At 61.4% G+C, this 26,774-nt stretch overlaps 1 protein-coding gene across 3 annotated transcripts in view; it reads left to right on the top strand.

The window, feature by feature from the left end:
* Positions 1-23,868, top strand: part of RAP1GAP2 (RAP1 GTPase activating protein 2) — a 50,435-nt gene extending 26,567 nt beyond the window's left edge. For 2 of the 3 annotated variants that reach the window (XM_075518057.1, XM_075518058.1), the window contains 22 exons: positions 5,004-5,039; positions 6,142-6,186; positions 6,843-6,875; positions 7,197-7,406; positions 7,940-8,043; positions 8,604-8,682; positions 9,103-9,156; positions 10,482-10,565; positions 11,878-11,978; positions 12,627-12,756; positions 13,006-13,161; positions 13,894-13,965; positions 14,368-14,454; positions 14,708-14,842; positions 18,848-18,985; positions 19,365-19,483; positions 19,803-19,916; positions 20,438-20,555; positions 20,975-21,101; positions 22,392-22,471; positions 22,679-22,717; positions 23,685-23,868. In XM_075518057.1, coding sequence (XP_075374172.1) covers positions 5,004-5,039; positions 6,142-6,186; positions 6,843-6,875; positions 7,197-7,406; positions 7,940-8,043; positions 8,604-8,682; positions 9,103-9,156; positions 10,482-10,565; positions 11,878-11,978; positions 12,627-12,756; positions 13,006-13,161; positions 13,894-13,965; positions 14,368-14,454; positions 14,708-14,842; positions 18,848-18,985; positions 19,365-19,483; positions 19,803-19,916; positions 20,438-20,555; positions 20,975-21,101; positions 22,392-22,471; positions 22,679-22,687 — 2,031 coding nt within the window. In that variant the 3' untranslated portion in view covers positions 22,688-22,717; positions 23,685-23,868. The remainder of the gene's footprint in view (positions 1-5,003; positions 5,040-6,141; positions 6,187-6,842; positions 6,876-7,196; positions 7,407-7,939; positions 8,044-8,603; positions 8,683-9,102; positions 9,157-10,481; positions 10,566-11,877; positions 11,979-12,626; positions 12,757-13,005; positions 13,162-13,893; positions 13,966-14,367; positions 14,455-14,707; positions 14,843-18,847; positions 18,986-19,364; positions 19,484-19,802; positions 19,917-20,437; positions 20,556-20,974; positions 21,102-22,391; positions 22,472-22,678; positions 22,718-23,684) is intronic. The other variant, XM_075518059.1, reaches the window with a different exon arrangement.
* Positions 23,869-26,774: the final 2,906 nt, after the last annotated feature.

Genomic DNA, 26,774 nt, shown 5'->3' with positions numbered 1-26,774 from the left:
TGACGGCTGCCTGCGCTGGCACCCGGCCCGGCAGCGGCAGAGGAGGATCCTGCGTCTTTGCCGGGCGCAGGGAGCTCCAGAGGGGCCAAAGGGGAATAACCCCATTTGTCTCAGGCCGGGGGCTGCTGTGGGCCACTGGGTTTGGTTTGTGCGTCTGCTTGTTTGGAGCTTCCCTGCGGCCCTGCTGCTGCTTTGGTCTCGGCTGCCGCCAGCTCTTGAAAGGCAGGGGCTGGGTGTGCGTTTGCTGGCATTTGAGAGGTGGAACTGGAGATGCCTGGGAGAGGAGACGTCAGGGATTAAGGAGCCATCAGCTTGATGAAGGGAAACCTGGGGTGACTTTGTGGTTGGGAGCCAGAGACCTGCTCCTTCTGGAGACGTCGCTCGGTCCCCTGACCGTCACGGTCAGCGCAGGGGACGCTGGGCGCTGGCTCGGCGCTGGCGTAGCCGAACCCGCGATGAGATGCTGCGCAGCGTGGGTGCGTTGAGTCAATACCCTCGGTGCTCATTCTGCTCTGCTCTGCTCTCGGTGGACTTTAAGGTGCTTCCCAGAGATCTCTGCAAGACTTAGTGTCACGGAGAGGGACGAGGGGTAGGTACGGGCGGTGGGAGCAGGGACAGGAGCGCGTCCCCGGCAGCTGGGACTGCCTGTGCTCTGGCACAGCCACGCAGGCGTTTTGGCCCAAGCAGTTGTGTCCTGCCTGCTCCCCGGGCAGTTTTGGGATGAGAAGGCCCTGTGGTGCTGGTGCCTGCTGTGCAGCTCCTGGGTCAGCAGCTTGGGTTGTCCTGAGCTGACTCTGCGGGGATTTAAGGTTGGGATTCGTTCCGCTCCTTTGGAAGGGCTGTGGCTTTTTTGTGCATGCAGATTTCCAGCTGGAGAGGGCGGATTTTCTGCCTCCTGCCCAGCGCCTGGTTCCCACTGCAGCTCTCCCCCACGAGTGCCCTCCCGGGGGGTGCAGCGCATCCCGCCGTGGGGCCGTGCATCCCGCCGTGGGGCCGTGCATCCCACCAAGGGGCCATGCATCCCGCTGTGGGGCCGTGCATCCCGCCGTGGGGCCGTGCATCCCGCCGTGGGGCCGAGCGGAGGGCAGGAGCCTGCCTGTCCCCTGCAAACCCTCACCTGCTTCCTGCCCAACCTGTTTGGGGCACTTTGCCTCCCAGGGGAGCCACCCTTTGAAATAACAAAGCCGCGGTGCTGCCGTGCCTCTGCCTTGGAGAAACATTAACGAAGGGAGGCGTTGGGGCCGGGGAGGGATGGCTGGGCTGGCGCTCAGCCGCCGCCGCGCTCGCCGGGCGCCCGTGAGGAAGCCTGGTCGCGGCAGCAGCCCTGGCTGTGTGGCCGATGCGGCCGGCGGTGATGCCGGGAAGGTGATGGATTTCTTACAGGGCCTGCTGGTGAGTGCCCTGTGACCGGCGGTGGGCTGCCGGGAGGGGTTCTGGGCAGAGCTCTGCCCTCCGCGCCCCATCCTCGGTGGCTCCCGCCTGGTGCAGGTTTTTCTTTCTGGGTGTCGTTTTCTTCGGAAACCTTCAAAGCGGGTACTCACGGGCTGCGCCGCGGCTTCTGCTGTGAGCGCTCCTCGGCTGCAGGTTCCGCGCCTGCTCCCTAAACCGGCTCCCGGGGCGCTGGGGCGGTCGAAGAGACGCCGTGCGCTCCAGCCGGCTCGGCTTCAGACCCGGTGCCTTGCCTGGTGCTGACGGAGAAGAATCACGTACCTTTCTGTGCTGAAGCACTGGGATGCGGCTGTGCGTCCCCTCTCAGGCTGCCAGGGTAGCACGCTCAGTGGCGAGGGGTGAGGACACGTGAGCAGGAAAGGAACAGCGACTATACCGTTGCGGGTTGAGCGTTTTGCCTTTCTGAGGTCGTTAGGACAAGCTACTGGGCAGGTTTGTCCTGCCGAAGGTGGCAGGGGAAGCGGCTGTCCGCTCTGGTCTCGCCTCTGGTTGCATTTGAGAAGCAGACGCGGGTTTGGTTTGGAGCGGACAGTCTCGGTGGCCCGAGCGGGGCGAGCGTAACCCTTCCTGCCGGCCGGGCCCACGGCAGGGGACATTGCTTCCTGCCGGGCGTCACAAAGCTGGGATTGTCTCCACTATAATTACCAAAATATTTGTGGCCCGGTAAAGCTTGGCTTCAAGTATGCGTAAATCCCTAAAGGGTACATACTGCTGTCTGCTTTGTTCAATAAGCCCATGCGTGTTCTGCTGGAACTTGCTTTAGCAGGTGGATCCGGTGCTGCCGTGCGGTTTGCCTCTCTGGTTCTGGCTGCTGGCAGAGTGGGACCTGGAAACTATTTTAATTGACTCAAAGAGCTTTTGTTCATCACAGAGACCTGAAGATAAACTGGAATCTAAACCAAGCTCAAAATAAGGAAAAGCCTTTTTAAAGTGCTCCCAGCTTTGGGCACAGAGCTCTTCTGAGCCCCGGGTTCATTCTTCCTCCCGTAGGTGCAGTAGATAAAAACGGGGCATAGTCTAAAGCTGCAAACACGGCCGGGGCTGCTTCCGAGCCACGGCAGGCCCTGCCTGCGTGGGCAGCATCTTTCCCCCATCCCAGCTGGTGTCACCGAGGGCAGTCACTGGGCTGCTCGTGCCGTAAAACGAACCTTTGCTCGCCACATTTATTAAAATAAAATCTGTCTGAGGTTTTCCTTTGGTCTTTGATTTGAATGAGAAATTCAGTCTATTCTAAGAGCTCACCAAAAATCACCCCCCGTGCCTTTCTCCTTGGTGCCATCACCCCTTCTGCCCCAAATCTTGCACCCCTCTTCTGCAAACCGTTTCTGATAGCCAGCGGCATCGGAGCTGCTGATCCTGCTTTCTGCTCTCCCTCCTGGACCCGCAGCGTCTGCCGCGGCCCCAGCCTCTCCTCGGCCGTGTGAGCCCTGAGCCCATCCGCTGCGGCTGGAGCGCGGTGAGCGGCCGGGAGCAAACAGGGCTTAGAGGAGAGGTGCGGGGAGGATGGGGGAGAGGAGGGACGGGGCTGCTGCTTCGTGTCCCCAGCAAAGCCACCTACTAGTTTACTAGGAGTGCCCCGACGTTTACGGCCGTAGTTTGACTAGATAATTTATTTGCATGTACTTGAGAGCAGGAAAAGCCGGACGAGGGATCAGGATCGTCCAGCTGAGGTTCGGCAGTTGCTGTGCCGAAGGGGTGACCCCGCGGGCGCCCAGCGAGTCGGGAGGCCGGTGCGTGCTGGCGGAGCACCGATTTCCCCATGTCTGCGCATGCGGTGGGGCCGTGCCCGTGCCGGTCACTCGGGTCAAACCCGCGCCTGCTGCGTCCAAACGTCACGGCAGGACCGAGCGGGAAAGGCGGCCGGTGCCTGCCGAGCCCCAGAGCAGCTCAGCGGCGCGCTGGGGCTGCCAGGACTGGGCCCTTTGGGCAGCACGGGTAGATCAGGGCAGGAGCGGGGTTTCTAGAAGTCCCCTCTTGCCCGAGCACAGCTGAGCAGGACAGACGTGGCTCCTGGAGAGGCGGCGACGGGCTCTTCCCGGTCTGGGTCTGTCGTCCCCGAGCCCCCCGCGCTGACGGGAGCCGCGTGCCCTGCGTGCCCGCAGCGGCTGGGGATGCTGGCGGGGCTGCAAAGCTGCGGGGCGCCGGCACGGCTGCGGGGAGGCAGCAGCCCTGGAGCCGGGCAGCGGCCGGGGGAGCAGGACGAGCTCCCTGGCTGCAGCGTCGGGCTGCTCTCCAGAGGAGCCACACAGGAGTTTTAATCGGAGCCCGGGGCTCGCTAATCTCTTTGGTTCATTTGGCAAGTAGGCCGTTAACCCGGCACGGGGCAGCCCAGCCCTGCCGGCAGCGGCATTGCCGGCGTTTCCGCAGCCGGTGAAACGCAGAGCCCGGGGCTTGCACCTTGCAAGGTAAGGGACGTGGGGAGGGCTGCTGTAGGTGTCTCGTTTGCGATAGTATTTATTTGCTTTTCTGGATCGATCAGTCTGGGCCTGTTTCATTTCAAGAGGAAAGTTTTTTGCTGCTGGTTTCGTGCGCAGACCTCCTCCTGCCAGGGGCCCTGCAAAGCCGCAGGAGGACCGCGGGGGCCAGGGCGCACGTGCCCCGTCCCTCTGCCCGCAGCGGGACCGGCTCTGCCCCGTGTCCTCGGCAAGCCCCGCGCCCGCAGCCCTGCCGGGCGCCCCGCGGCAGCCGTCAGGGTTTCCTCCCCGCCTGGTCTCCAAGATCCAGCGCCCGCCGTGCAGAAGCGAGCGGCGCGTCGCGGCGCAGCGGAGGAGCGTGGCCGAAGCCGGCGCTCCCCTTCCCTTCCCGCCCGCCGGGCCGTCCCGTGCCCCTCAGGGCAGGGTCGCACCAGCGGCTCCGCTCTCCCTTTGGCGTCTCTAGCCTGTGTCACCGCTGCAGAGAGCTGGGAAACACGGACCTTGGAGACCTGAGGAAGCACCCAGGGGACTCAAAGGAACCCAAAGAGGTTGCCCAGCTGATGGTGCCAACACTGCTGTGATTAGAAAAAGAAATGACTAAAGAACCGTTATCAAACCGTACACAGAGCGGGCTGGGAAGTTGTCCAGGGGTGAGCGTTACTGGCAACGGTGAACTGCGGCAGCGAAGCCCGAGCTCTGAGTCAGGCTGGACAGGAGCTCCCGTGGCTGGGAGCGGGACAAGTGCCACAGCGTCACTCAGCCCGGCCTCTCCTGCTTTTTCGGAAGTTAAATGCAGAGCAGGAGGAGGTAGGGAGGTGGGGAGCTGCTGCCGCTCGCTGCTCTGTGCGCTGCCCGCAGCTGCGGCGGGGGCACTTGGCGTGGGACGGCCACCGGCCCTGGGAACCTGGGGCATCTGTGGGACTCCGTCCCTGCCCGGCAGCGGGGCTGGATGCGGCGCTTCGGGGGCACGTGCCACCGGTTAGAGGGAGAGAGAGAGTCCCTGCGTCCTGTTCCTGCTGTGGGCCAGAGCCAGCGTGCCCGGTACGGGGGGGTCTGCTGTCCCTGCCTAGGCGCGGCTTGGGCTGGCTCACCTCATGTCTGTTTTAATTGAACAGGAGATTTCCTTCTTTTCTTTTTCAGTCTGCAGAATTCTTCGAAATGCTGGAAAAAATGCAGGTGAGTAGGAGCAGCGTGCGTGCCAGGAACGCGGGACGTTCCCTGCCCGGCAGAGGCTGCAGGGATCCCACGGCACCTTGTACGTTTAGCGTGCTGGGAGGCCTTGTACGACCGGAACAGGTTCTGAACGGCTGCTGAAGTCCCCAGCGCTGCGAGAGGGGGCACAGCAGGCGCTTCCCAGCTCAGACCGTGCAGGAGGGAGCTGCGCAGAAACGCCCCAGCGTGCGGGGGGACGGCAGTGGTTTTGGCAGCGTCTTCCTCTGAGGTTATTCCGCATCGACCTGAGCAGTTTTGCAAAAGGAGGTTTAGGGGCACGCGCTCTGAGACGCGGTCCTGTTGCTCCCTGGTGAAGTCGGCACGCTGCCGCCTGTCTTTGCGAACGGCAGGCTCTGGTACAGAGCACGGCTGCGTCAAACGCCGTCTCAGTACCCCTCAGGGCAGGGCAGGCGTTCTCTTGTCCCACGCTCAAACACGTCGGGATCTGCCTGTGGAGGGGGATCGGGGGACCGAGGTGTCCCCTGCCACGTGCCTCGTCCCCGCGGGAGGGGCGCGGGCAGGCGGCGCTCGCCCCGATGCCGGGACGCGCGGTGCTCCCCCAGCCTGGCGTTCCCCCGGCGCGGCACGGGCGAGTGCGAGCAGGGTTTGCCATCCCCGAGCTCCTGCCTGGGACAGACGCTGTGAGAGAGCCGGGGCCATCGCCCCGCCACGCGTCGGGGCAGGAAGGCAGCGCAGGGATTTCCTTTAGGAGCCCATCCCAGAGAAATTAAGGTGAAGCTGGAGTGAGATTTGGGGCATTTTGTGTTTGGTGCTGTGCTGGCTCCGGGGAAACCATAGTCCCTGCCTCACATTTAGACATTTTCGGTGCGGTGTCGCTGTGTCCCAGGTCTTGTCCTACCACGTCCCCGTCACCCATTTTCACTGTGTTGTGACGGGGTCTGTCCTGCCACGCCGGCAGCTCTGCCCGGCTTGTCCCGGGCAGAAGCCCCATCCTTTCGTGCCGCTCGTGTCAGAGTGATTTCTGTGTAGCAAAATGCCCTTGTGGTTTCATCTGTGTTGTTGAAAACATCTTAATCGTTCAGTCTGTTCATTTTGTTCCAAACAGGCACCAAAACTTGAAGAACAGAGGACTGGAAGCCAAAAACATAAGGTTGGTTGAATTTTGTGTCTTGTGTGGATCTCTTCAAGTGTCCCCACCTTATCTCAGGGCTTTAATGTGCATTGTCAGAGACAGTCACTCAAAGGACTGAAAAGGATTTAAATGTTATCTAAAAACAAGGCACTGATTGAATTGCAAAGATGAGAGAGCGGTGCCTGCAAATCCCTAATCCAGCTTTATGTCCAAACCCGTGCATTTCAGCGGCAAGCTGTGTAAAACGGCTGGGTTCTGCCGCAGAGCGGAGGAGCTTACAGCAGGAGCGGAGACCCCTTTGGAAGAGGGCTTACCCGGCTGCAGTGCTCTCCCACGCACCCAGAGCAGGGAGGGGGCCCCGCGCCGTGTCCCCCCCGGGCTGCCACGGTGCTGGCGTCGGGCTGCCACGGCGCTGGTGCTGGTCCGCCAGCCGCGGGCAGCGTGGTGGCGCCGCTCCCGGGGCTTGCGCCCGTCGCCGTGCACGGTGGCCTTGCCCGGCACGAGCGTCGCTCTCCGTTACCACCTGGCAGTCGGTGCAGGGCGTGGGGACGGGAGGGACCGGTGCAGCGGGCGGCTGGAAGTGCTGCCTGTGTTGGGTGCGCCAGGCTGCCGGCTTAAGGGACGGCTGGTGGGGCAGAGATGGTCATGCGTGGTGTTCTGATTCCTTTTTCCAGGAAGACTACATCCCGTACCCCAGCATCGATGAGGTGGGTGCTCTGGGCCACCCTGAATGCCTTCAGGCGAATGCCTTTCCCAGCTTGCCGCTAAGAGGGGAATTGGCAGAGCCTGTTTCCCAGAGGAGCGGCAGAAAGCACGTTCCCCTCCCCGCCTTCGTGGCTGCTGCTTTTCCTTGGTAGCACGTGCCCTCTCCTGGGGGGGGGGTTGCAGAGAGGGGCTGAGTTTGCCCCCTGCGGTGCCGGGGCTGGGGGCCGCGGCGGGAGGGGGCGGTGGGGGGCAGGACACGGGGCCACGAGCCCCTGCATCCCACATCCGCGCCCCGGTCCTGCCTGAGCCGCGTGTCTCTGCAGATCCTAGAGAAGGGCAGCCCCTACCCGCTGATCATCCTGCCCCAGTTCGGGGGATACTGGATCGAAGACCCGGAAAACCTCGGCACGCCCACTTCGTCCGACAGCAGCATCTGCGAGGAGGAGGAGGAGAACCTCAGCCCCAGCACCTACGGCTACAAGCTGGAGTGCAAAGGAGAGGCCAGAGCCTACAGGAAGCATTTCCTGGGGAAGGTGGGTGCCCCTGCTGCAGGGGACGAGCAGTCGGCTGAAAATTGCACCACCCCCCCAAGAAAAAAAGACATTCTAAAATCGTGAGCAAAATGGGCAAATTTTGCAACTTCCCTCTGTGCAAGGAGAGGAGGGGACCAGCGGGTTGCCAGCCGTGGCAGCGATGGCCGTGCACGGAGCCTTTGCCCCCGGCCCCGTGGCCGGCAGGGCCCCCCCGACACCGGGTGGGCCCGTGGGCTCTGAGCCTGCCCTGTCTGCGGGGACCCGGGGCTCAGCCGCCTGCCTGCCCTCTCGCTCACAGTCTTGTAATCCTCCTTCTCCCTCTGAACAAAGCTGAGAGCAGAGTGCTGAAGTCCCCGGGCAGAGGGATTAAAGCCCTAGTCCCGGCGAGGAGGGGGTGCGAGCGCGTGTCCCCGAGGGGCGGGAGGGTGTCGGGGTGGCAGGCGAGTCCTCTGCTCCCGGCCGGGGCGGGGGCTGCGTCCTTGCCGTCATCGAGCTGCCTCCCCTGCCGCTAACGCAGCGTTTTCTATTTTTAGGATCATTTAAATTTTTATTGTACAGCCAGCAGCCTCGGAAATCTGATCCTTTCCATTAAGTGTGAGGAGGCAGATGGCACGGAATATTTAAGGATTATACTCAGGTATGGGGAAAAAAAAAAAAAGCTTTTTTTAACAGAATATTTTCTCTCTGGGAGTCCCTTGTTGCGTTTCTACTGTAAATGCTGGAGTGGGGCTGGCAGTGCGCAGGCTGTCGCACGCGGAGGGGCTGGGGGTGGGATGGGAAGCAGCGTCGTCGTCCTTTTGCTGTTTCTGCGCTGGGACTGCCGGACTCCCGATAAGGAACACGAGACGTTGATCCGTTGCTAAGCCCGCTGAAACGGAGCGTAAACCTCTCTGCGACACGGGATGATACCAGTCACGTCTATCGCCATCCCTCTGTAAGCTGACAAGACCCAGCGTGTCTGAACTGTTGTGTCATTTCCCTCCAAACTATGAATATTTTAAGAGCTGCAGAGATGAGAAGGCAAGTCAAGCCTTTGCTTACTAACCAGGCCCAACAAATTCAGCAGAACATCGTTTCCCAGCAGCCGGCGGAGCGTCGCTGCGTGCACGCCACAGGGCTGGCGAGCTGGGGGCCGCAGCCGGCGTCTCTTTGCCTTAGACGCTCTCTGACGTCCGCTCACGTCCTTTTCTTTGCTAGGTCCAAAGTGAAGACGTTGCACGAGAGGATCCCCCTGGCAGGACTCAGCAAGCTGCCTAGCATCCCCCAGATTGCGAAGGTAGGACGCCAGCCTGGGCTGGGATGCCCGCGGCAAAGCCCACGCCGCTGCGCCTCGAGCAGAGCCTGGGCTCGCGGGTCCGGGGCGCTTGGGGGGGGTGCGTGCTGGCCCCGCTGTTGGCTTCCCGCTGATCCCGGGCCGGTCGCGGGTTGGCACCTGGGGGAAGGGGTGAGGAAGTGGCAGCGCCTTGGACCCGTGGAGAGAGCCGGGACTCCTCGTGCTGCATCCTCAGTCGGGTACCGGCCAGGCCACGGGGCATCCCGATGAGGGGGTGCGAAGAGGGGAGCTCCCGCAGTCGGAGGCTGGGTTTGGCTCGTTTATGAGACGTTCACAGCCTTGCCGTGGAGTTCCGGCAGCACAGGGTGTCTGCTCCGCGTGCCCGGGGACCCAGCGCTCACCGCCCTTTCCCCTTGCCCGCAGGCCTTCTGTGACGACGCCTCCGGGCTGAAGTTTAACCCGGTTCTGTACCCCAAGGTGAGGTAACTTACCCCAAGTCGGTCACGTATTCGGCAGAGAAGGTCAGATAGAGTTAACTCGCCCCGTTTCTCCAAGGTCCAACGGCTACTTTGGTACAGAGCGTGGATGTTTGTACCCCAGCCTTCTAGCTCTCTGCCTTTGTACCTGCCTGCCGAGGGGACGTGAGCCGTGCGGCAGCGGCGTGCCGTGCGTGCCCCTGGGCAGCAGGTCAGCTGCCGGCCATCTGATGGCACGTGCGTGCCACCGTCTCGTCCTGTCAGCTGGCCACCAGGGATTGATGGCACTTTGGTATTAATCTGCCCGTAGATTATGGAGAAGGAAGGAAAGGCGACCGTCCGCGGGTGTAAAACCAACCTGGGTCTGGGTCTGATGCCTTAAGGGTTGCGTGAAACCCGGTGAGACGGGTTGAGCCTGCGCTTGGGAAGCTGTGCAGGAAGAGGTGCCGAGGCGGGTGGGTCGCTGCGGGGGGACAGCGTGTTTTATCCGGGTGGCAGTCCCCGCTGGTGACGTACTGGGACTGATCATTACCCGCTCCAGGATCGCTTCTCCTCCCACGTGCTCTCGTGGTGCCACAGAGACCCGCTCCGGGGAAGTCACAGAGCAAACCCATCATTTTCAAGTACCTTTTATGTGGGAGACCTTTTCTGTGGCAGGCACGGCAGTAAGTTATAAGGCAGTTTCACACCCTTCGATGTAGCCAGGGTCAAACCCGTTTTGTTCATCCCTTGTCATTATTGGTGTTGCTGTCAAACCCCGCACGGGAGGTTTGAGAACAGCCAGTGCCCGGCTGGGGAAGGCGAACGTCCCTGGCAGGGTCCCCGCAGAGCGAGGCTGGGACCGCGGAGCTGGGGCCGTTATCCCCGAGAGAGAACTGCCGTTATCTGCGCCCAAAGGGCCCCACGCTTCCCCCGGAAAACCTGCGAGAGGTCGGGGCTCCCCGCACCCCCGCCACGCCTGGGCCGCAGCTCGTGCCCACCCGGAGCCCGTGGGCGTCCCGGCGGACTGTTGGTAGCGGAGGCTGCGGGGAGGCTGGTAACCAAAACCAGGGCCGCTGTTGAAAACTTTGGCCCTATTTATGTGGAAATTCGGCTTCTGCCCCCTTCCCGCTCCCTCGGGCACTGCCCTGCCGTTGCCGTACCCCGCTGCAGCCCCGGCCGGCGCTCCCCCCCGGCCCGCTGCCAGGAGCCGAACCGCAGGCGATGGCGAGCGCCGCGAGCGGAGCCGTGAGCCCGGCCGGCAGCGTGCGCCGAGCAGGGTTTGCTCTTCTGGACGTCGTGTTTTGAACTACCAAGTGAAATAATTCATGTTTTGTTTTACTGCAGGCGTCCCAGATGATAGTGTCTTATGATGAACATGAGGTCAACAACACGTTCAAGTTCGGTGTGATCTATCAGAAGTTCAGGCAGGTGAGAAATCCCCGTGCCGTGCTCGTGGAGCGGGTCCCCGCCTGCCGGAGCTCTGCGTTCCACGAGCGTGGGACCCCTGAAGCGGAAGCTCGGCCCTGCGGTTAATTCTGTCACGTGCAACGTGGTGTTACCGGGTGTCCTCACTAACAATGCATTTCGTATTGCTTGCATGTTTCCCCGACTCATTAAAAAATGATGTGACTGGAGAAATTCGGTATGGAAATCAGCCCACAAGCTGCTGTAGGGAAAGCTGGATGTGAAAATGGATTTTAGCAGGCATGGTATTTTAAGCAGATATCTGTTTAGACAGTGAAACAGTTACGTTTGTCTTGGAGGACCGTGGGCTAGGAAGACGTGCGTTTCCTGAAAATGCTGTCATTATCGAGGGACTCCGGGTGGGGAGCGTAGAGACAGCTGAGTCTTAAACCTCACCAAAGGTTATTCTGACAGGCCCTCTAGTTACCTGTACGTGCTACGTTTTATTTTGGATTGAGTAACTCACGCAAGACCATAACTGAGGTCTCATTGTTTTGAAATATAGCACGCAAGGGATGACTAAGACTTGGATTTTCCAATGAAGGATTCATTTGCGTTTTGGTATTTCCTGTACGTTACCCCGAGGTCCCTTGCTTTTGGTCGAAAGTCGCTCTCAGCAGCTTTACCTGTGGGTGCCACGGTGGCCGAGCGGGCTGTGACCGGCCCACGGCCGGTGCCGGTGGCCGAGCGTGGTGGTGCCGGCTGGGGAGCGGAGGCGGGGAGCAGCCTGCGGCCGTGCGCGGCACCCCGGGGACGAGGTGCCGGCCGTGGCCCCAGGGGTTGCACACGGGGCAGGAGACAGGCGGGCAGGGAGAGGTGGCCTGAGCAGAGATCGTCCGCGGAGCTGGGGCGGACGGGTTCCTTTCTCTCCTGCTGGGGCACTTTTGCGTTGCAGGGTTTCATTTTCAGAGGGTGCTCAGAGCAGGGCGACGAGCGGAAGGCGCGTCCCGAAGGGACCTTTCGCGTCAGCGGTGTCTGCGGTCGCCGTGTCCGTGGCACCCGTAGCGCCGCGGAGGAGCAGAGCTGGGGGTCCCCGAGGGTGCAGGGCCGTCCCAGGGCGTCGCGGCCGCCGGGGCGGTGGCTTTGGTCACGCTCGGCTCGGGCAGCGCGGGGGCCTCTGCGGCTCTGTCAGACTGACGCCGCGGCGATGGAGCCGTGGCCAGACCCTCCTCCGTCCCCCGGGAGCGGCTTGGTGGGCGCTGCACGGCCCGGGCGGGCTGGCCGCTGGAAAAAGGCAGGGCTGGGGCTCCTAAAAGATGTGCCCTGTGTTTTGTAGACCCAAGAGGAGGAGCTGTTTGGCAATAATGAAGAGAGCGCTGCCTTCAAGAACTTCTTAAGTTTTCTGGGAGACACCATAACGCTCCAGGACTTCAAAGGGTAAGTTAAATAAAAGGAACGATTTCACAAACACATTTAATGAGAGACCATGTCATATGTAAAAATACCTACCGCGTGAGAACAGAAGTCATCTCGCTCATGAGCGGGATGTACAGAGCAGAAGCAAATATAGCTTTGGCTTGTTTTTCAAAGCTGGGGGAGTTTTCAAAAAAAAATTGGAGCTGCCAAGAGAGAAAAACTTCCTTTCCTGCCGTTTTGAGGTTGTGAGAAAATCTAGCTGTAGTTGAAAAGAACTTCATACGGAAACGTGCCCTGTCCGGCGTTGCGGGCTCAGTCGCGGTGCGGGCAGAGGCCCCCGCTGCTGGCGAGGGCCGTGGGCTGGCAGGCGCGGGCAACCTGTCACGGCAGCGCTTGGCACTGCCGGCCCCGTGGCTGGCACCCACGGCTGCGGTCGGCTCTGGCCCACCGGCACGGCTCTGCCGCACGCCCTGAATTTCAGACTGGTGACGGCGATGCTTGGTTACGATACGTGACGCACGGTTTGTTCTTTCCCGTTTGCTCGCTACTAGATAAAGATGAATGAGCCGGTTTGTTCTATCACCCTGTCCCCTGACGGCCGCCGGCGCTCTCTGCTAAGCTTTCAATTAATATTTCTGCATTTCTCCCCGGCTTTCCCTTCGTCTCCAGTTTTCGAGGAGGTCTGGATGTCAGCCACGGGCAGACGGGAGCAGAGTCTGTGTACACGGTGTTCAGGGACAGGGAGATAATGTTTCACGTCTCTACAAAGCTGCCTTTTACCGAAGGAGATACGCAACAAGTAAGAGAGAGGAGCTTCCTTCCACAGCAGCGTCTGAGCCGGGATGCGCTGGCGCTGCCCTGCCCCGCCCAGCGCCGCCGGCCGCCGAGCCCCAGCGCCGCGGCATCCTCGGCCGGCGGGCGGCAGCACGGGCAGCGGCCGCGTGGGCTCCCCGGCGCGCGGCAGCCCGCGCGCCCGGAGCTGGCGTTTGCTCCCGAGGGAGCAGAGCCGCCTGGCTTTACCGACCAAATGTCTTCCCTTTCCGCTTAGCTCCAGAGGAAGAGGCACATTGGCAACGACATCGTGGCAATTATCTTCCAAGAAGAGAACACGCCGTTTGTCCCAGACATGATCGCCTCCAACTTCTTGCACGCCTACATTGTTGTGCAGGTGGAGAACCCCGAGGCAGACAACACGGCGTACAAGGTGAGGGGAATCTCCGCTTGCACGTGCCGGTTTTCGCTTCGGCGTCTCAGGCCGAGGTCTGGAGGCGGCTGCCCGGCGGCTGCCCTGCCCGTGTGCTCGGCGATACAACCAGTACTGTGCCTAACTGGAAGAGGTATCGTATATTAAACTTACATATGCACACACACCTATGTTTATGTGCTGTTACATAGCGTGTGTGTATACGTACATATGCGTATAAAACACGTGCGTGTATAATAGCGTGCTCGTTTACTAAAGTTTTTTGGTGTTACTCGGTGTTTGAATAGGCCTCAGAACAGCTCATACCCGTCTAACACATCGCTCAGGCGCGGGTAGCATCAACCCTGTTGTCTCTGTTTTCTGTGAAGAGGTCCAGTAAGACATATTTTTCAATGTCATTTTGACATTGAAATTTTTTTCAAACGGAAAAAAATTTTTCAAACTGAAAGCACATTGCTTAGAGCCACGAACGAAACCAGAATTCCTAGGAAGGAAGCGTCAAAAGCCGTGCGCGGTTAACCCTGCCGCGGGGGCGGGGGCTGATGGGGGCCGGGGGAGCGTCTCCCCGGCAGGGCGGGGGCTCTGGCACGCGCCTGGGCTCGGGGCCCCTCGGCTGGGTGGGCCGGGGACGGCATCGCCCGCCCCGTGCTCGCTGCCCGCCGGGAGAGGGGTGGCTGCGCTGGGGGCTGCCCCGCTGCACCCACGGGAATAATGTTCCTCTTGGCTCCGCAGGTGTCCGTCACGGCCCGGGAAGACGTCCCCTCCTTCGGCCCGCCCCTGCCGAGCCCGCCAGTATTTCAGAAAGTAAGAGATGGGACGGGAAGCACGTTCCAAGCCGTAAAAAAAAATCTGTGCATTTGTCCGAGGTGATTCCAAGCACGCCTGCTTAGGGAAGACGTGGCTTCTGGAATTGATATGCGTTTGTTTGGATTTCTAGCGAGGCCCGTGGGGTTTATGGTAGGGCGGGAGGCCGCGCACCATCGCGCAGCGTAACCTGTGCGCGGCGGCAGCTGCGGCTCTGCTGCCGGAGCGCCCGCGTCGGCGCCGGAGGGTACCCCGAGCCCACCTGGGGTTTTCTGCCGGTGCTCCCACGTCTGGAGGGGGCTGCAGGGTGCTGTGAGCTCGGGTTTGGGGTTGGTACGGTTCTGGTGCCAGAGAGATGCAGAGTCTTTGGCTGGTGTTTTCCACCTTGCCTCTCTCCCCCAGAGCCCCGAGTTCCGGGAGTTCCTGCTGACCAAGCTCATCAACGCCGAGAATGCCTGCTGCAAGTCGGACAAGTTTGCGAAGCTGGAGGTAACGCTGCTCGCCCGTCCCTGCCCAGCGCCGCGGCGGGCGCAGGGAGGCTCTCGGCTTCCTCCGCAGAGCTGCGTTTCCCTGCCCGAGCTGGGTCAGCGCTCGCGGGGACGAGCGATCGAAGCGTGCGCCTGTCTCCGCGCGCTCGATGCCCGTGGGGCCGCTGGTGCCCTCGGTGGGGGGACGAGCCGCGGGTCAGCGCCGCCGCCCCCTCCCTCGGGGCCCCCGGCTGAGCCTGTTCTCGCTCCCCCAGGACCGGACGCGGGCCGCCTTGTTGGACAACCTTCACGACGAGCTGCACGGGCACACGCAGACCATGCTGGGGCTGGGGCCCGAGGAGGACAAGCTGGAGAACGGGGGTCACGGAGGCTTTCTGGAGTCTTTCAAGGTAAACCCCCGTCCCTTGCCAGCAGCAGAGTTAAAATGCAGCCAGGGCTGGCCGAGCACGTTTTGGTGGAAGACGTGGATGAGCGGTGTCGGGGGACGAGGGGTGTCCCCCGGCGGGAGGAGGTAGGAGCTCGCCATCGCCGGCGCCCGCTCAGCCAGCGGACACCGAGCTGGTCCCAGCAGGCGCAGGCTGACCTGGTTGTGGCGTGGGCAAGCGCCACCGTGGGGGTGGCCTCTCCAGAGCCCCAGAGCACCTCCTCTCCCACCGGCGTGCCCTGGCATTCGCCGCGTCTCCGGAGGCATCTCGGTCCAGGGTGCTGGCGCGGGCTGTGCCTGCAGTCGGGCTCCGCTGCTGCAGGGCAAGTCCTGCTGGTGTCCCCGGGCTGCTGGTGGCCCCGCTGTGGCACCCCGGCTGCGGGATGGGGCTGGCGGGGGGCACGCCTGGGGGCGGCTGCCGCGGCAAGCAGGAGGGGGTGGTGGTTGTTGTGTTAAATGGGAGACGCGGCGGGGGGTGCTGGGTGTGGAGAGGGGAAACGGCGCTGGGTGTGTGCTGGGGGGACTGGGGGTGTAAGGGGAGAGAAGGGGGAGTGGGTTGGCAGAAAAGGGGGCAGGAGAAAAAGAAACGAGATAAAATGATGTGGCTGAAACTGAGCAGCCGCTGGAGGTAGGGACGATGACCAGCCGGGCAGCGGGGGACGTCCCTCGAAATGGAGGGGCAGCGCTTGAGTCTTGGGGGACGAGCTGTTGCCAGAAGTCTCTGGTGAGGCTCCCCTGCGGCAGCGCTGGGGAGGCGGCCGGGAAGGGCTGGCACGGGGAAATCCGGGCTGCGCCCACGGGTGGGCGTTCAACGGAGCCCCCGAGCCAGGGCACCGTGTCCCTGCCGTGGGTGACGCCTGCGGCCGAGCTTTGGCCTGCGCAGCTCCCCCGTGCCTCTCCCCGTCCTGCTCTTGGCGCGTCGGCTCTGCCGGGCAAAGGCCGTTCAGCTGCACCTGCAGCGGGGACGGGCGCTGGTGCGGGGTGGCCGTCACCACCCTGGGCAGGGGAGCGGCCCTGGCCGCGGCCGTGCGGAGACAACTCCTGCAGCTACCCTACAGGCACGGTTGTCTCTGTGGTGTGGAGAAGCAGGCGGTGGTAGGAGATGGGTCACCTCGTCCTGCACCCGGCGGCTGCAGAGGAGGGCGAGCAGCTCCCTGGCTCCCGCCGTGGGGGCGGGTGGGGGCTCGGGCCTGCCCCGTTCAGGCATGAGATACGCCGTAGAAATTGAGGCGCTGGGCAGTCACGTCACGGCGTTCACTTCGGGGTCTGAGACGCTGATGTTAAATAATCTTTGTTTTGCATGCTTTTTGTCTACGAGAAAGCGGACTTTGCTCTCTTGGCGTTGCAGGGTGCGCTGGGGCAGGCGGTGAGTTCCGTGGTCTGGGCTGGGCTGCGTTTGCCTGGCCGCCTCGGGACCGCGCTGCTGGGCTGCGTCCTAGCTTACGTCCTCCACCGCGCGCTGTCAGAGTGAACGGGGGAGAGGAGAGACGGTAAATAAGGGGCTGGGAGGGGGCGAGACCTGATCCCCACGGCTCCTTTTTGCCTGGTGCCGTCAGCCCGCAGCCCCTTCCTCCCTGGCCGTGGGACACGGGGACCGGCCGCTCAGAGGAGAGCGGAGCTTGTTTCTGCTGGGCTGTGAGCAAGCGAGAGGGGTGCCTTCGCCTCCCTGCCCCGGGGAGAGGAGCCTCTGGGCAGCCCTCCCTGGGAGGGGGTGTCGGGGTGCCCGGCGGAGCTCCCCAGCCTCGGCAGCCCCGGGCAGGAACCTGCCCGCCTGCACGGCACGAGCATCTGCTGGCGCTGCTGGCAGCAAAGCGAGCAACCGGTTGCTTTTATTTGCGAACGCTGTCAAATTTTGTATGAATCGCTGACCCTAATAAATCAGGTCTGGTGGACTCTTGCTTGGTGTTCGTTACTGCTTGGGCAGCACGGGGCTGTCGGGGCAGCCACAGTCCGCGGCACAGGCTGGGGCTCGGTGAGAGCTCGGGGCTGCGGCTCCCGCTCACCCCGCTGCGGGTCCGCCTGCAGCTCAGTAGCCCCTGGAGCCAGCAGCAGGCTGGAGCCTGTGCACCATCGACGTGGTGCTGGGCACCTCCAGAAATCCGGCTGTTGGTGGCTTGTTTCCTGCAAAATGCCTTCACCCTGAGCTGGGTTTCAGGGGGCCGGAGGAGAGGTAGCCGTGGCGTGGCGGGTAGCGCGGCAGCAGTTCAAAGGGAAAGCTGCAAAGGACAACCTTCCTGCGATTGGCACGCTGGCGTTACTGGCCAGTTTGGGCTCCCGTTACTATGGTGACCACGGTAATTAAAATATGGGTATGGATTTTTTTTTAACTTGTGCATTTCACTGCTGCTTTTCATAGCGTGTGCCAGACTTTCAAAAGATCTCATCGTCATATTTGTAAGTGCTTGGGACGACAACTGCGAGAAGACTTTAAAAATAGCTCAGGTCCTGTTTAAGCACCCGGCCGAGCGCTCGGATCTGCAGAAGGTCTCTGCCCCCGCTGTGCGCAGCTCTGCTTGCAACGGTTTGAGTCAAAACAGGTTCCGGCAGTCCTCTTCCCCCGCTTGTGCCGCCGGCGTTTGCAGAGCCCGGCCGTTGGCCCTTTCCCGGGGGACGTGGAGAGCTCTGCGGGGGCTGCGAGTCCTGTTGCGTCCGGACCCGGCGCGGCACGGCTCCAGGCTCTGCCGCGGAGGTGGGCTGGACTCGGTGCCTCCGCTCCGTGCCCGGGCGAGGCGTGCCCTGCCGCGGGCACCCCGTGGCGTGCGGAGCTCCAGCCGTGCTCCAGCTCGCCGGGGCAGCCGGAGGGAACACGGGCACGAGGCCTTGCGCCGGGCATCTCGTCCTGCAAAAACCAGCCCGTGCCAAAACGGGCACGGATGTTGCGGGGCAGGTGGGAGCGGGCTGTGGTTTGCGGAGCGAGCGGGGCACCTAAGGCTGTGCGGGAAACGAAGCCCTCGGCCTGGGCTGGGAGGAGGCCGCGGGCGCTTTGGCCGAGGGGTTGGGCCGCAGGAGGAGGTTGGCACAGCGGCGGTTGCCGTTGATTTGCTGCGGCCGGCAGCGGGGAAGCAGCGGGAGAAGCCGCGCCGGCTGCGGCGCTGGCGTGGAGCACGGCGGGCCTGGGCGCGGGCGGGCTCTCGGCTGGAAGCTGTGCCGGGACTTGGCGACGTGGCCCAGGCGAGGGCGGTCGGGAGGAAAGCGTGCCCGGAGCTCCGGAGAGAGCGAGGGGAGGGGGCTGCTTGGTCTGGAGAAAGGAAGACCAAAGGGAGCAGGGAGAGCCTGTGAGCGTGCTGCGAGTGCCCCGGGGACGACGCTGCGCAGCTCATCTGTGGGTCCGTTACAGGGATGGCTGGGCCAAAGCAGCAGCAGAAGAGGTTCAGGCTGAGCGCATTTTTCAAGCGTAAGCATGCTGAAGAACAGAAGTGCTTTTGTGAAGAGGCTGTGAAGCCTCCAGCTCCTGGGAATGTGTCGGGGCGGGTTGGAGAGGTCCGTCGGCGCGCGGGAGAGGTGCAGGCGGCAGGCAGGGCAGGAGTCTCCTGGCGGGACCCGTCGTCTCCGGTCCAGGGAGAGTCGTGGCGGGGTGTGCGCGTCCAAACGCTGGCTCGCGACTCGGCTGTGGGCACCGCGTTCTTGCTCTGAGGGGTTTGGGAGGTGGGCCAGGCGCCGGGCGGGAGGCAGGGCGCCGGGGCTCGTCTCTGCCGCTCCCAGTCCCGTAGCTCCAGTCCTCGCCCTTGCGGCTGGCGTCACGGGGGGAAAACCCAACCTCGTCCCGGGGCCGCTCATCCTCGGGCCGTGCGGAGCAGCGGCTGCTGCTGCTACTCGTGGGATTGCCGTTGGTGTGCGCCTGCTCTCGGGGCGGGACCGGGCAGGTCACGCCGCGGCGTGCCCGGGGCGGGCCCGGGGCTGGGGAGGGGGTTTGGGGCCGGCGCCCTGCAGGGTGGTGATGGCCTGCTGTCCCCGTCCCCTCTGGCTGCAGAGAGCCATCCGGGTGCGCAGCCACTCCATGGAGACGATGGTGGGCAGCCAGAAGAAGCACCACGGCGGCGGCATCCCGGGCAGCCTCAGCGGGGGCATCGCGCACAACAGCGGCGAGGTGACCAAGACCACCTTCTCGGTGAGCGCGGCCGCGCGTCCCTCTGTCCGTCCCTCCCTCCCTCCCTCCCCAGCCTGGCGGGGCACTGCGCCGCGCTGACGTAGCCGGCAGTCCCCTGCGCAGGCAGCGAACGCAAGGGCGAGGAGCAGATTTGAGCAGAGCGTGATTTTATGAGTGCTGTGTTCAAGTTGGGTTTGTTTTGTGGAAGAACCGAAGATTAGCTTCCTGGGGTTTTCAGCCCCAAAGTACAAAGGAGATATAAAAGAAATTCTGGCGTTACACGTTTCCTAGATGCGCAGGCTGAGAATTGCGGGCAGCGTAATTCCGCGTAGGATGTTTAGTCTTACGAGCTTCTAGGAAGGAGCTTTGCTCTCCAGCCGGGACCGTTCTGTGCTTCCAGCCGCCCGTACCAGCAGCCGCCACCAAGAACCAGTCCAGGAGCCCCATCAAGCGCCGTTCGGGGCTGTTCCCTCGCCTGCACACGGGGTCTGAGAGCCAGGCGGAGAGCAGGACGAGGTGGTAAGTTTGACGTTGCCCTGGTCACTAAGGTTAAAAGCCCTATTGCGTGTTAAACATGAGAGAAGCTGTTGGTGGGCGCTGGAGACCTTGTCTGGGGCGCAGCCCCCCCTTTCCACGCAAGCCAGCAACGAGAGCTGCTCTTGCCGTGTTCGAGGGAAAGGTGCCTTGGATCCCTTCCCTCTGTTTTAAGTCGAAGCAGCGGTATCCAGAGAGCATCTGTTACTCTTACGGTTCAGCATTTGGTGTTAGGGAGTAGACTTTGACCACCCTTTTGAAGTCTCTTGTATAGCTCGTGCAACCTGTCTCTTTGTGCCCTCAGTGACAGTGTTTCCGGAGCCCAGAAGACAGCAGATTTGGGACATTCTTCTCAAGAGATGAAATCTGAAACCTCGTCCAACCCCAGCTCCCCTGAAATATGTCCCAGCAAGGACAGGTGAGCCGGGAGGAGCCCCGTCCTCCTCCCACCGGAGCTCCAGTCACCCTGTAGCTGACAGACCATCAGGGACTTTGTCAAACAAAGCCGTCTCCAGGTTTTACTATAAACAAGTTTGATATTAAGGGAGGAAAAAAAAAAGATTCTGGTGATTCATGAGCACAGCTACTTTGTGGTCTGAAAATAGCCATCTTTAAAAGGAAGAAGAGCGAAGAGCAGTGTTTGACAGAAGCTGCCCAAACGCTCACGGCGTGGCAGCTGGGGAGGCCCGTGGTGCCCGTCCCTCCCTGCCACCGGCGAGTCAGCCTGACCCGGGGCTTTCTGCTGGCGGCACCCACCGGCCGCGGTATCCCACGCTCTTGGGAACGGTCGTTCACAGAAACGCCCCGCCAGGTTTGTCCCTAGCAGCTGCTTTGCTCCGGGGTGCGCGGGAGGGTCCGTCCCCGCTGTCGTAGCCCGAAGGACGTGGCTTTCCCAGTGACAATCACGTGCTCTCCGTTTTGTTTCGCCTCTCTTCCTAGGCCGTTTATTAAGCTGAAAGAGAACGGGAGGTCAAACATCTCCCGTTCCTCCTCGAGCACCAGCAGCTTCAGCAGCACAGCGGGGGAGAGCGAGACCCTGGAGGAGTACGACAGCGTGGTAGGCACCAAAACCGCCCCGCGGCACGCTCGGGCGCAGGACCCCGCAGCTCCGCACGCCCCTCGGCTTCCTGCTGCCTCCGGACCCTCGGGTGGTCTCCGTGGGGGGGGAGGCGTCCTGCGGCCCCCCCAGCTGCCTCCTCCCTGCCGACATCGAGGGGCTTAATCCCGTCGCTGGGTGCGGGGAGGAGGAGGAGGGTCGGGGTGCCCGGTGGGACACTCCAGCGAGCCTTGGCGTGCACTGGGACGGTGCTCGGCGCGCCGGGGCCAGGACGTTGCTCCGTCAGGACGAGCTGTCCGGCGGGTGGGCACGCTGCGGGGCTCTGCGGGGCTGCAGGGATGTGACGAGGCACCGGCAGGGCGCGGGGAGGAAAGCCGGCCGCACAAAAGCGAGCTGTGTCCCGGTCTCTCCCCGTGCAGGGAAGCCAGCCGTCCACGGCGTCGCCGTTCAAGCAGGACGTCTTTGTCTACAGCGCCTCGCCCGGCAGCGAGAGCCCGAGCGTGGGGGCCGCGGCCACCCCCGTGATCATGAGCAGGAGCCCCACAGGTGGGTCGCGGGGGCGTGGGAGGGCCGGGGGGGGGCACCAGCTCTGCCTTTGCTCCCGGAGCCCCTGGAAGCCCCTGGGGTCCCGCAGCGGCAGGTTGGGATGGGGTCTGCGGCTCTGGGACGGAGAAGCCCCCTCCCCAACCTCGCCCGGGCTGCAGGCGGCTGCCGAAGGTGATGGGGCAAAGCGGCAGCCGTGCTCGCCCTGGCAGGGAGGGCTTCCCGCGGGATGCAGGGCAAGCCCTCGCTCCTCCCGAAACCCCGATCCCGATGGGGCTGTTCCGGAGAGGCGGCCCCACCTGCTTTATTTCTGCATTTCCATGGGGAATTTGTTTCCCTTCTAAATTAGAGCACAGAGGTGGCTTTTGCTGTGGCTTTGTTTCCTCCCTGCTCCCCTGACAGACGTGTGCAGTAGTCGTGGAAACTCCCTGTCTCCAAGGACCGAGCCATGGCTCACAAATTATTTCATAAACGAGCAGCATCCCTTGCTCTTGGCTCCATTACCCCTGCTGCTGCCTCACTCTGCCACCGACTCCATCCGTTTCAGTCGGACGATTTGCAAAATGAGGTGCAATTCAACAGGGTAAAACCGGCAGAAATGGCCCTTTGCTGCTGCATCCCGCGGTGACGGCACCGGTGACGGCACGGTGGGGCTGGGGGATGTCTGCAGCGCTCGCCCCTCGCCCGCAGATCACAGCGGCTTTAATTTCCTCGTGCAGCAGCACGCCTGCCGGAAGGCACCGCGATCCAAAGGAAAACCCCCACCGTGAACCTGGGAGCTGTTTGCGAAACAGCCGGGGAGGCACAAATCCGTCCTGAGCAGCTCCGTAACTGGGAGCGACACGGGGACGGCTGGGCTGCAGAGTGCAGGCTGCTGGCTTTTTGTATCTCAGCACCCCACGGGTCCTCCTCCTTGTTTCATTAGCGACATTCTGAACTATTAAACCACCCCCTTTTAATGTTTAAAGTGTTTATTTTCTATTTTTCCTGCCAAGAACATGGAAATCCACCCATACATTATACGGATCAGTCATTTCTTCTAGCCTTTTCAGTGGCATTTCCAGTAGAAAGACGGAAATGTAATTAAGCCTCAATTTGTTCCATCAAAAACATTTAATGTACAGATTTTGCCAAACATTCCGCCAAGATAGACTAAATATTGGTAGCTCTCATGAGAGTCTGTTGAAGCGCCTGGCTGTCAGGCTGGTCGGGCGGCAGTCAGCGCTACGGCTTCAGCAAATATTTTTGTTCACAGATTATTATTTTTCTTCTTTGCTTTTCCCCTCCCTCCAGCAGATATAAAGAACAGAAACTCTCCGAGGTCAAACCTGAAGTTTCGCTTCGACAAGCTCAGCCACAGCAGCTCCAGCACGGTAGGTGCCGGTGGCCCTCGCCCGGCGAGATGCTGCGCGGCCGCATCCCGTCCCGCCCGGCCGCGGGCGCGCGCGGGGCGCGGGGTTTGTGGGGGCTGCGGGGCGGGAGGCAGAGCCCGCAGGGGCAGTCAGCGAGCGCGGGGAAGGGGTTTCCTGACGTCTTGCCCCTTCATTTGCAACCCGACCCGTATTCTGTTTCTCGTTTAGAGCCACTAGCAGGAAGAAGAAGTCGTGAACTTGTAAAAGGTGAGTGTTTGCGATACGGTGTTGTGCAAAAGGACTCGTCTCATCTGCGGTCAAGCGTGCATAGCTAACGTTGGCTAGTTGCGCTGTTTATTATTAAATGCGTGATCGATAATATATCTTAAAGCATCCTGAATGCTTTTACAAGATGAGGGCAGCACTGAGTGAGAAAAACCGTAGCGGTTAGCGACAGGCAGGTCTGCGCCCCTCGGTGCCGGGGCGTAGCTTTGCGTGTTCCTTTTGGAGTCCTCGTAGGTGCTCCCGCAGCGCTTCGGCCGCCCGCCCCCCGCGCCCACATGCCACAGCCCAGCAGGTTTCATTTCTTCCCGGTGAACCCTTTGTGAAGCGCTTGTGCCCGGCCCCGCGGGGAGGATGAAGTTTGCTGGGCTTTGCTCTGCGCACTGGGGGTGGAAACGCAGAGGAGGTGTCCCTGCCCCTTCCACAAACCAGGTGGGAGCGGTCAGTTTGCGAGGTGGATTTTACGAGCGGAGTGCGGCGTGATTAGCCTGGGCTCTCGGCGGCTGGGGGACTTTCTGCCTGGGGGCACGGCTTTTGCCCGTGCGCAGGGCCACCAGCACGAGTGGGTGCTTCCGTGCAGGAGGCATTTGCAAGCCGTGAGGAATTTATTTACTGGTTTTCTCGCAGGCTCTGGTTCCTGGAGTCTTTCTATGTCCTGAAATCAGGGTTTTCCTTAGGAAGTTTCTAGCTGAGTAGAAGAGCCAATAAAACTTACAATGAGAGGAATTTCCATTTCTGAAAGCGTGGGTCTCACAAAGCAGTGATTTTTAGCCCCTCACTGAGTTTCCTGCTCTCCCAGCCCGGGGGCGGTGGGCTGCTTGGTGTTTCAGGGATGGGCACTGCCACGGCTTCGGCTCCCTCCCTGGGACCAGTGCTTCGCAGCCGTCGCCGCAGGAGCCAGAATATTCTCCTCCCGCAGTCTCTGACACTTTTATCCTCTTCTTCTTTGCAGAGAATTTTTGTTTCAACAAAGGGAAAACTCTTCAACATCCCATGGGAAAATGCACGCCCCGGCCGCGGGCAGCCCTCACCTCCCGGCTGCACCTCTGCGCCGGGAAGAAGCTCTCACCTTGCTGCGATCTCTGCCCCGACAGGGACCCGGCCACCTTCCCGCTGGGTGAACCCGTGCCAGCCAATGCCCCGCGCCCCTCCCCCCGCGCCACGGGAGGAGATCGTCTCCAACCGCCTGGCACACGCGTGCGGCCGGGGGCCGAGTCCCCTCCACGGCGCCGAGCCGTGTCACCCCGCGGGCGCCCGTGTGTGCTGCGGCTGGTGGGTGCCAGGCGGGCGCCGTCCATGCCCCCTCCCGGCTTGCCTGCCGGCTCCTCTCGGGCAGAGGGGAAGCAGGACGGACCCCCCCGCGCGGTTCGGGTGCCTCCGTGCTTTCTTCGCAGCTATCAGGGGAAACGGGGGCTTTTGTGTGTGTTTTTTGGCAGGGTAGATGGTCAGGGCAAATTGATGTGTTTGCTTGGCCCCGGGGCAGTTCCCCCACCCCATCGTTTGCCGTCGCTCTTCTCTGTTTGGAGACAACGGGCCAGAATTTTCCCCCTGCAAAATTCCCCCCCGCAAAATTCCCCCCCTGCAGCGCTGCCCGGGCGGCTTTTCCCGGCGCAGGGCAGCGGGGGCTGCAGCAGCTCGCCAGCCCCGGCTGCCTCCCCCCTCCAGCTCGCTGCCCACACTGCAAAACCTTCAGGGCAGGCGCAGCCCCTTACTCCATCCTCACGCAGCGTCTGGCGCAAGAGGAGGGCGTCTGAACCCGTCCCGGGGGAGCAGAGCCGGTGAGCGGGGCCGACTCACCCTCTCTTGGCAGCTCGGGAAATGGTTTATACGGCTTCCCTGCCTTTTCCCTGGCTGACGCTCTGAGCACAGGCCTGGAAAAGATTAACCAAAGCTAAAGCTCTGCTATATCCAAGCACCAGAACTGGCACTCAGAGTGCATTCACCGTGTGGGCTCTGCTTTACCCCTGGGTCGGATCGGCAGGCAAGCAAATGCATAAAACTGCGGTGATTTGGATGGCATTAGGCTGCGCCACCCATGCAGAATCTCTCCCTCTGCTTTTGAATGTGCTTTTGTTTGTTTTGAAAGACGAGGATTATGAATTCTGCAAGGTGACTTCCTAACGCCCTTTTCCAAAAAATACCTCTCTCAACATGCCAAGAAATCCTTTGCTCTTTTACGGAACTTTGTCTAAAGTTTTCCGAAGTCTGTCCCTGAATTTCACATTCCTCATAGACTTCCCGTATCAGTTTTTGAAAAGATACACTGCAGTGCTGCAGAGAGGCTCCCTCCTCCCCTTTACCACAATCTGTGACCTTTGCAAAACCCCCCATGAAATAAGGTTCTCAATCTCAAGTGAAAGCAATTCTTTGCGTTCGTGATTCCTTATGAAAACAGAACTTAGAGTGCCAAAGTTAACGTTACACAGCTGGAGCTCCGAGGGGCACAGAAGTTTCTGACGGCGCGTTTTAGGAGGCGCATGCAGAATTGCACACCTAGAAGCAGCCCCGGGCAGCCGCTGCGGGGGATTCCCAGGGCCGCCCGCCCGGGGCTGCCCCTCTGGGGGGGCAAGCGCTTGGAGAAGCAACCGTCGCCTCCCCTCCTCCCCGTCACCTCCCCCTGGGCCAGGGCAAAGCCAAGCCAACCCGAACCGGCTCTGCTAACCCAGAGTCTGCATGGGACCGTCCGACAGCCTTACTGTTCGGTTCCTGGAGGTGCTCCCGCTTGTGCGTGTAATTTATCCATTTGCAAAGGAACGGCTGTAGCCCTGATGGGAGAGGCACCAGATTAAAGGAGGAAAGCGTCCGGTGGAAAAGGCGGAGAACAGTTTCACAGGCCCTGAGTGCGCTGTGTAGGACTGGTAAATCCCAGTAACCACCAGTGGGGACACCCCCTCCTGCTTTCAGTGAGTTGCATTTAAATAGAGCTTAAATCTTGAGGTTTTCTTTGAAAGAGGAAAAGCACAGTGTGCTTAGCCCGGCCCGTAGCTAGCTCTAGATGTCTCAGGTTCCACATACTTTGCTGTTCAGCACTTCTGTCCGACGATGCTTCGGCAGCACTTTCAAACCCACCCCCAGTTCTTCCTCTTAGAAGCTTTTGGTCTGGTTTTCTTATGCCGGGCAGGGAAATACTGACTGGTGCAACGACTTGCTTTGAGGGTCTGTTCTTGGTTTTGCTTTCTTTCCCTGAGGAGTTGCTTGATTCTGTAGACATCGACGTTCGCATGGGTGTTGATCTCCGTGAGATCTTTCAGCAGAAGATGCAGTGGCTACTGTCAGCTGGGTTTTTAATTATTTTTTTTTTTTTTTTTTAACTTGAAACTGTGACTTTCCTTTTTGACCTAGATTGATTTGTAGACTTATTCTAGTGGGATTAGCAGGCAGGCAGGACAGCGTGAAGCTTCAGGGAGAGAGATGGGGTGCGTTGGACTTGTCTTTCCCCACGCCAGCCTGCTGGACTGGCAGGGCCTGGAGCCGAGGTCTGGCACAAGGTCTGCCAGCGGCTCCTGCGTGCTCCGGGACGTTTTCAACAGCACTCCTCACGACAGGTTGTAAAAGCCTACTGCAGCATCCTTGGTAGCACCTGGGCTTTTAAAGCCCCTGTCCTAGCCAGGCTCTGGCGTGGTTTCTGCCTGCCTGCGCTGCCCTGCAGCTGTGTGTGCGTGGCGGGCTCCTTTCAGCCCCTGACCTGTCCCCAGTTGTCCCGTGGCCGTGCTGGGACTGACCAGCGGCTGCGTTAAACCTCGGAGGCATTTGCGCTTCCAGCAGTGGGTGAAGGTGTTCCTGTATATATATTGCGACATGTTTTGTGCTTATAAGTGGCACACACATATGTATACATATATAAAAGGGATTTTTTTATATGTGTATATGTATCTACCTATAGAAGAAAGGATCCTTAACTGACACTAAAATTACTGGGCAGTGCATTCTCCTTTCTGATCCCCACCGTTTCCATGCACATAACTTCTACCGGACTCGGAGGTGACTTTGCAGCGGGAGCAGAAGGGGCTCAGAGGATGGGGGGAGCCCCCGGCTGCGTGGG

The sequence above is a fragment of the Mycteria americana genome, chromosome 15 (genome assembly GCF_035582795.1).
Source record: "Mycteria americana isolate JAX WOST 10 ecotype Jacksonville Zoo and Gardens chromosome 15, USCA_MyAme_1.0, whole genome shotgun sequence".
Classification (NCBI taxonomy): Eukaryota; Metazoa; Chordata; class Aves; order Ciconiiformes; family Ciconiidae; genus Mycteria; species Mycteria americana.
The sequence above is the reverse complement of the archived record's forward strand: the minus strand, read 5'-3'. Positions and strand labels throughout refer to the sequence as shown.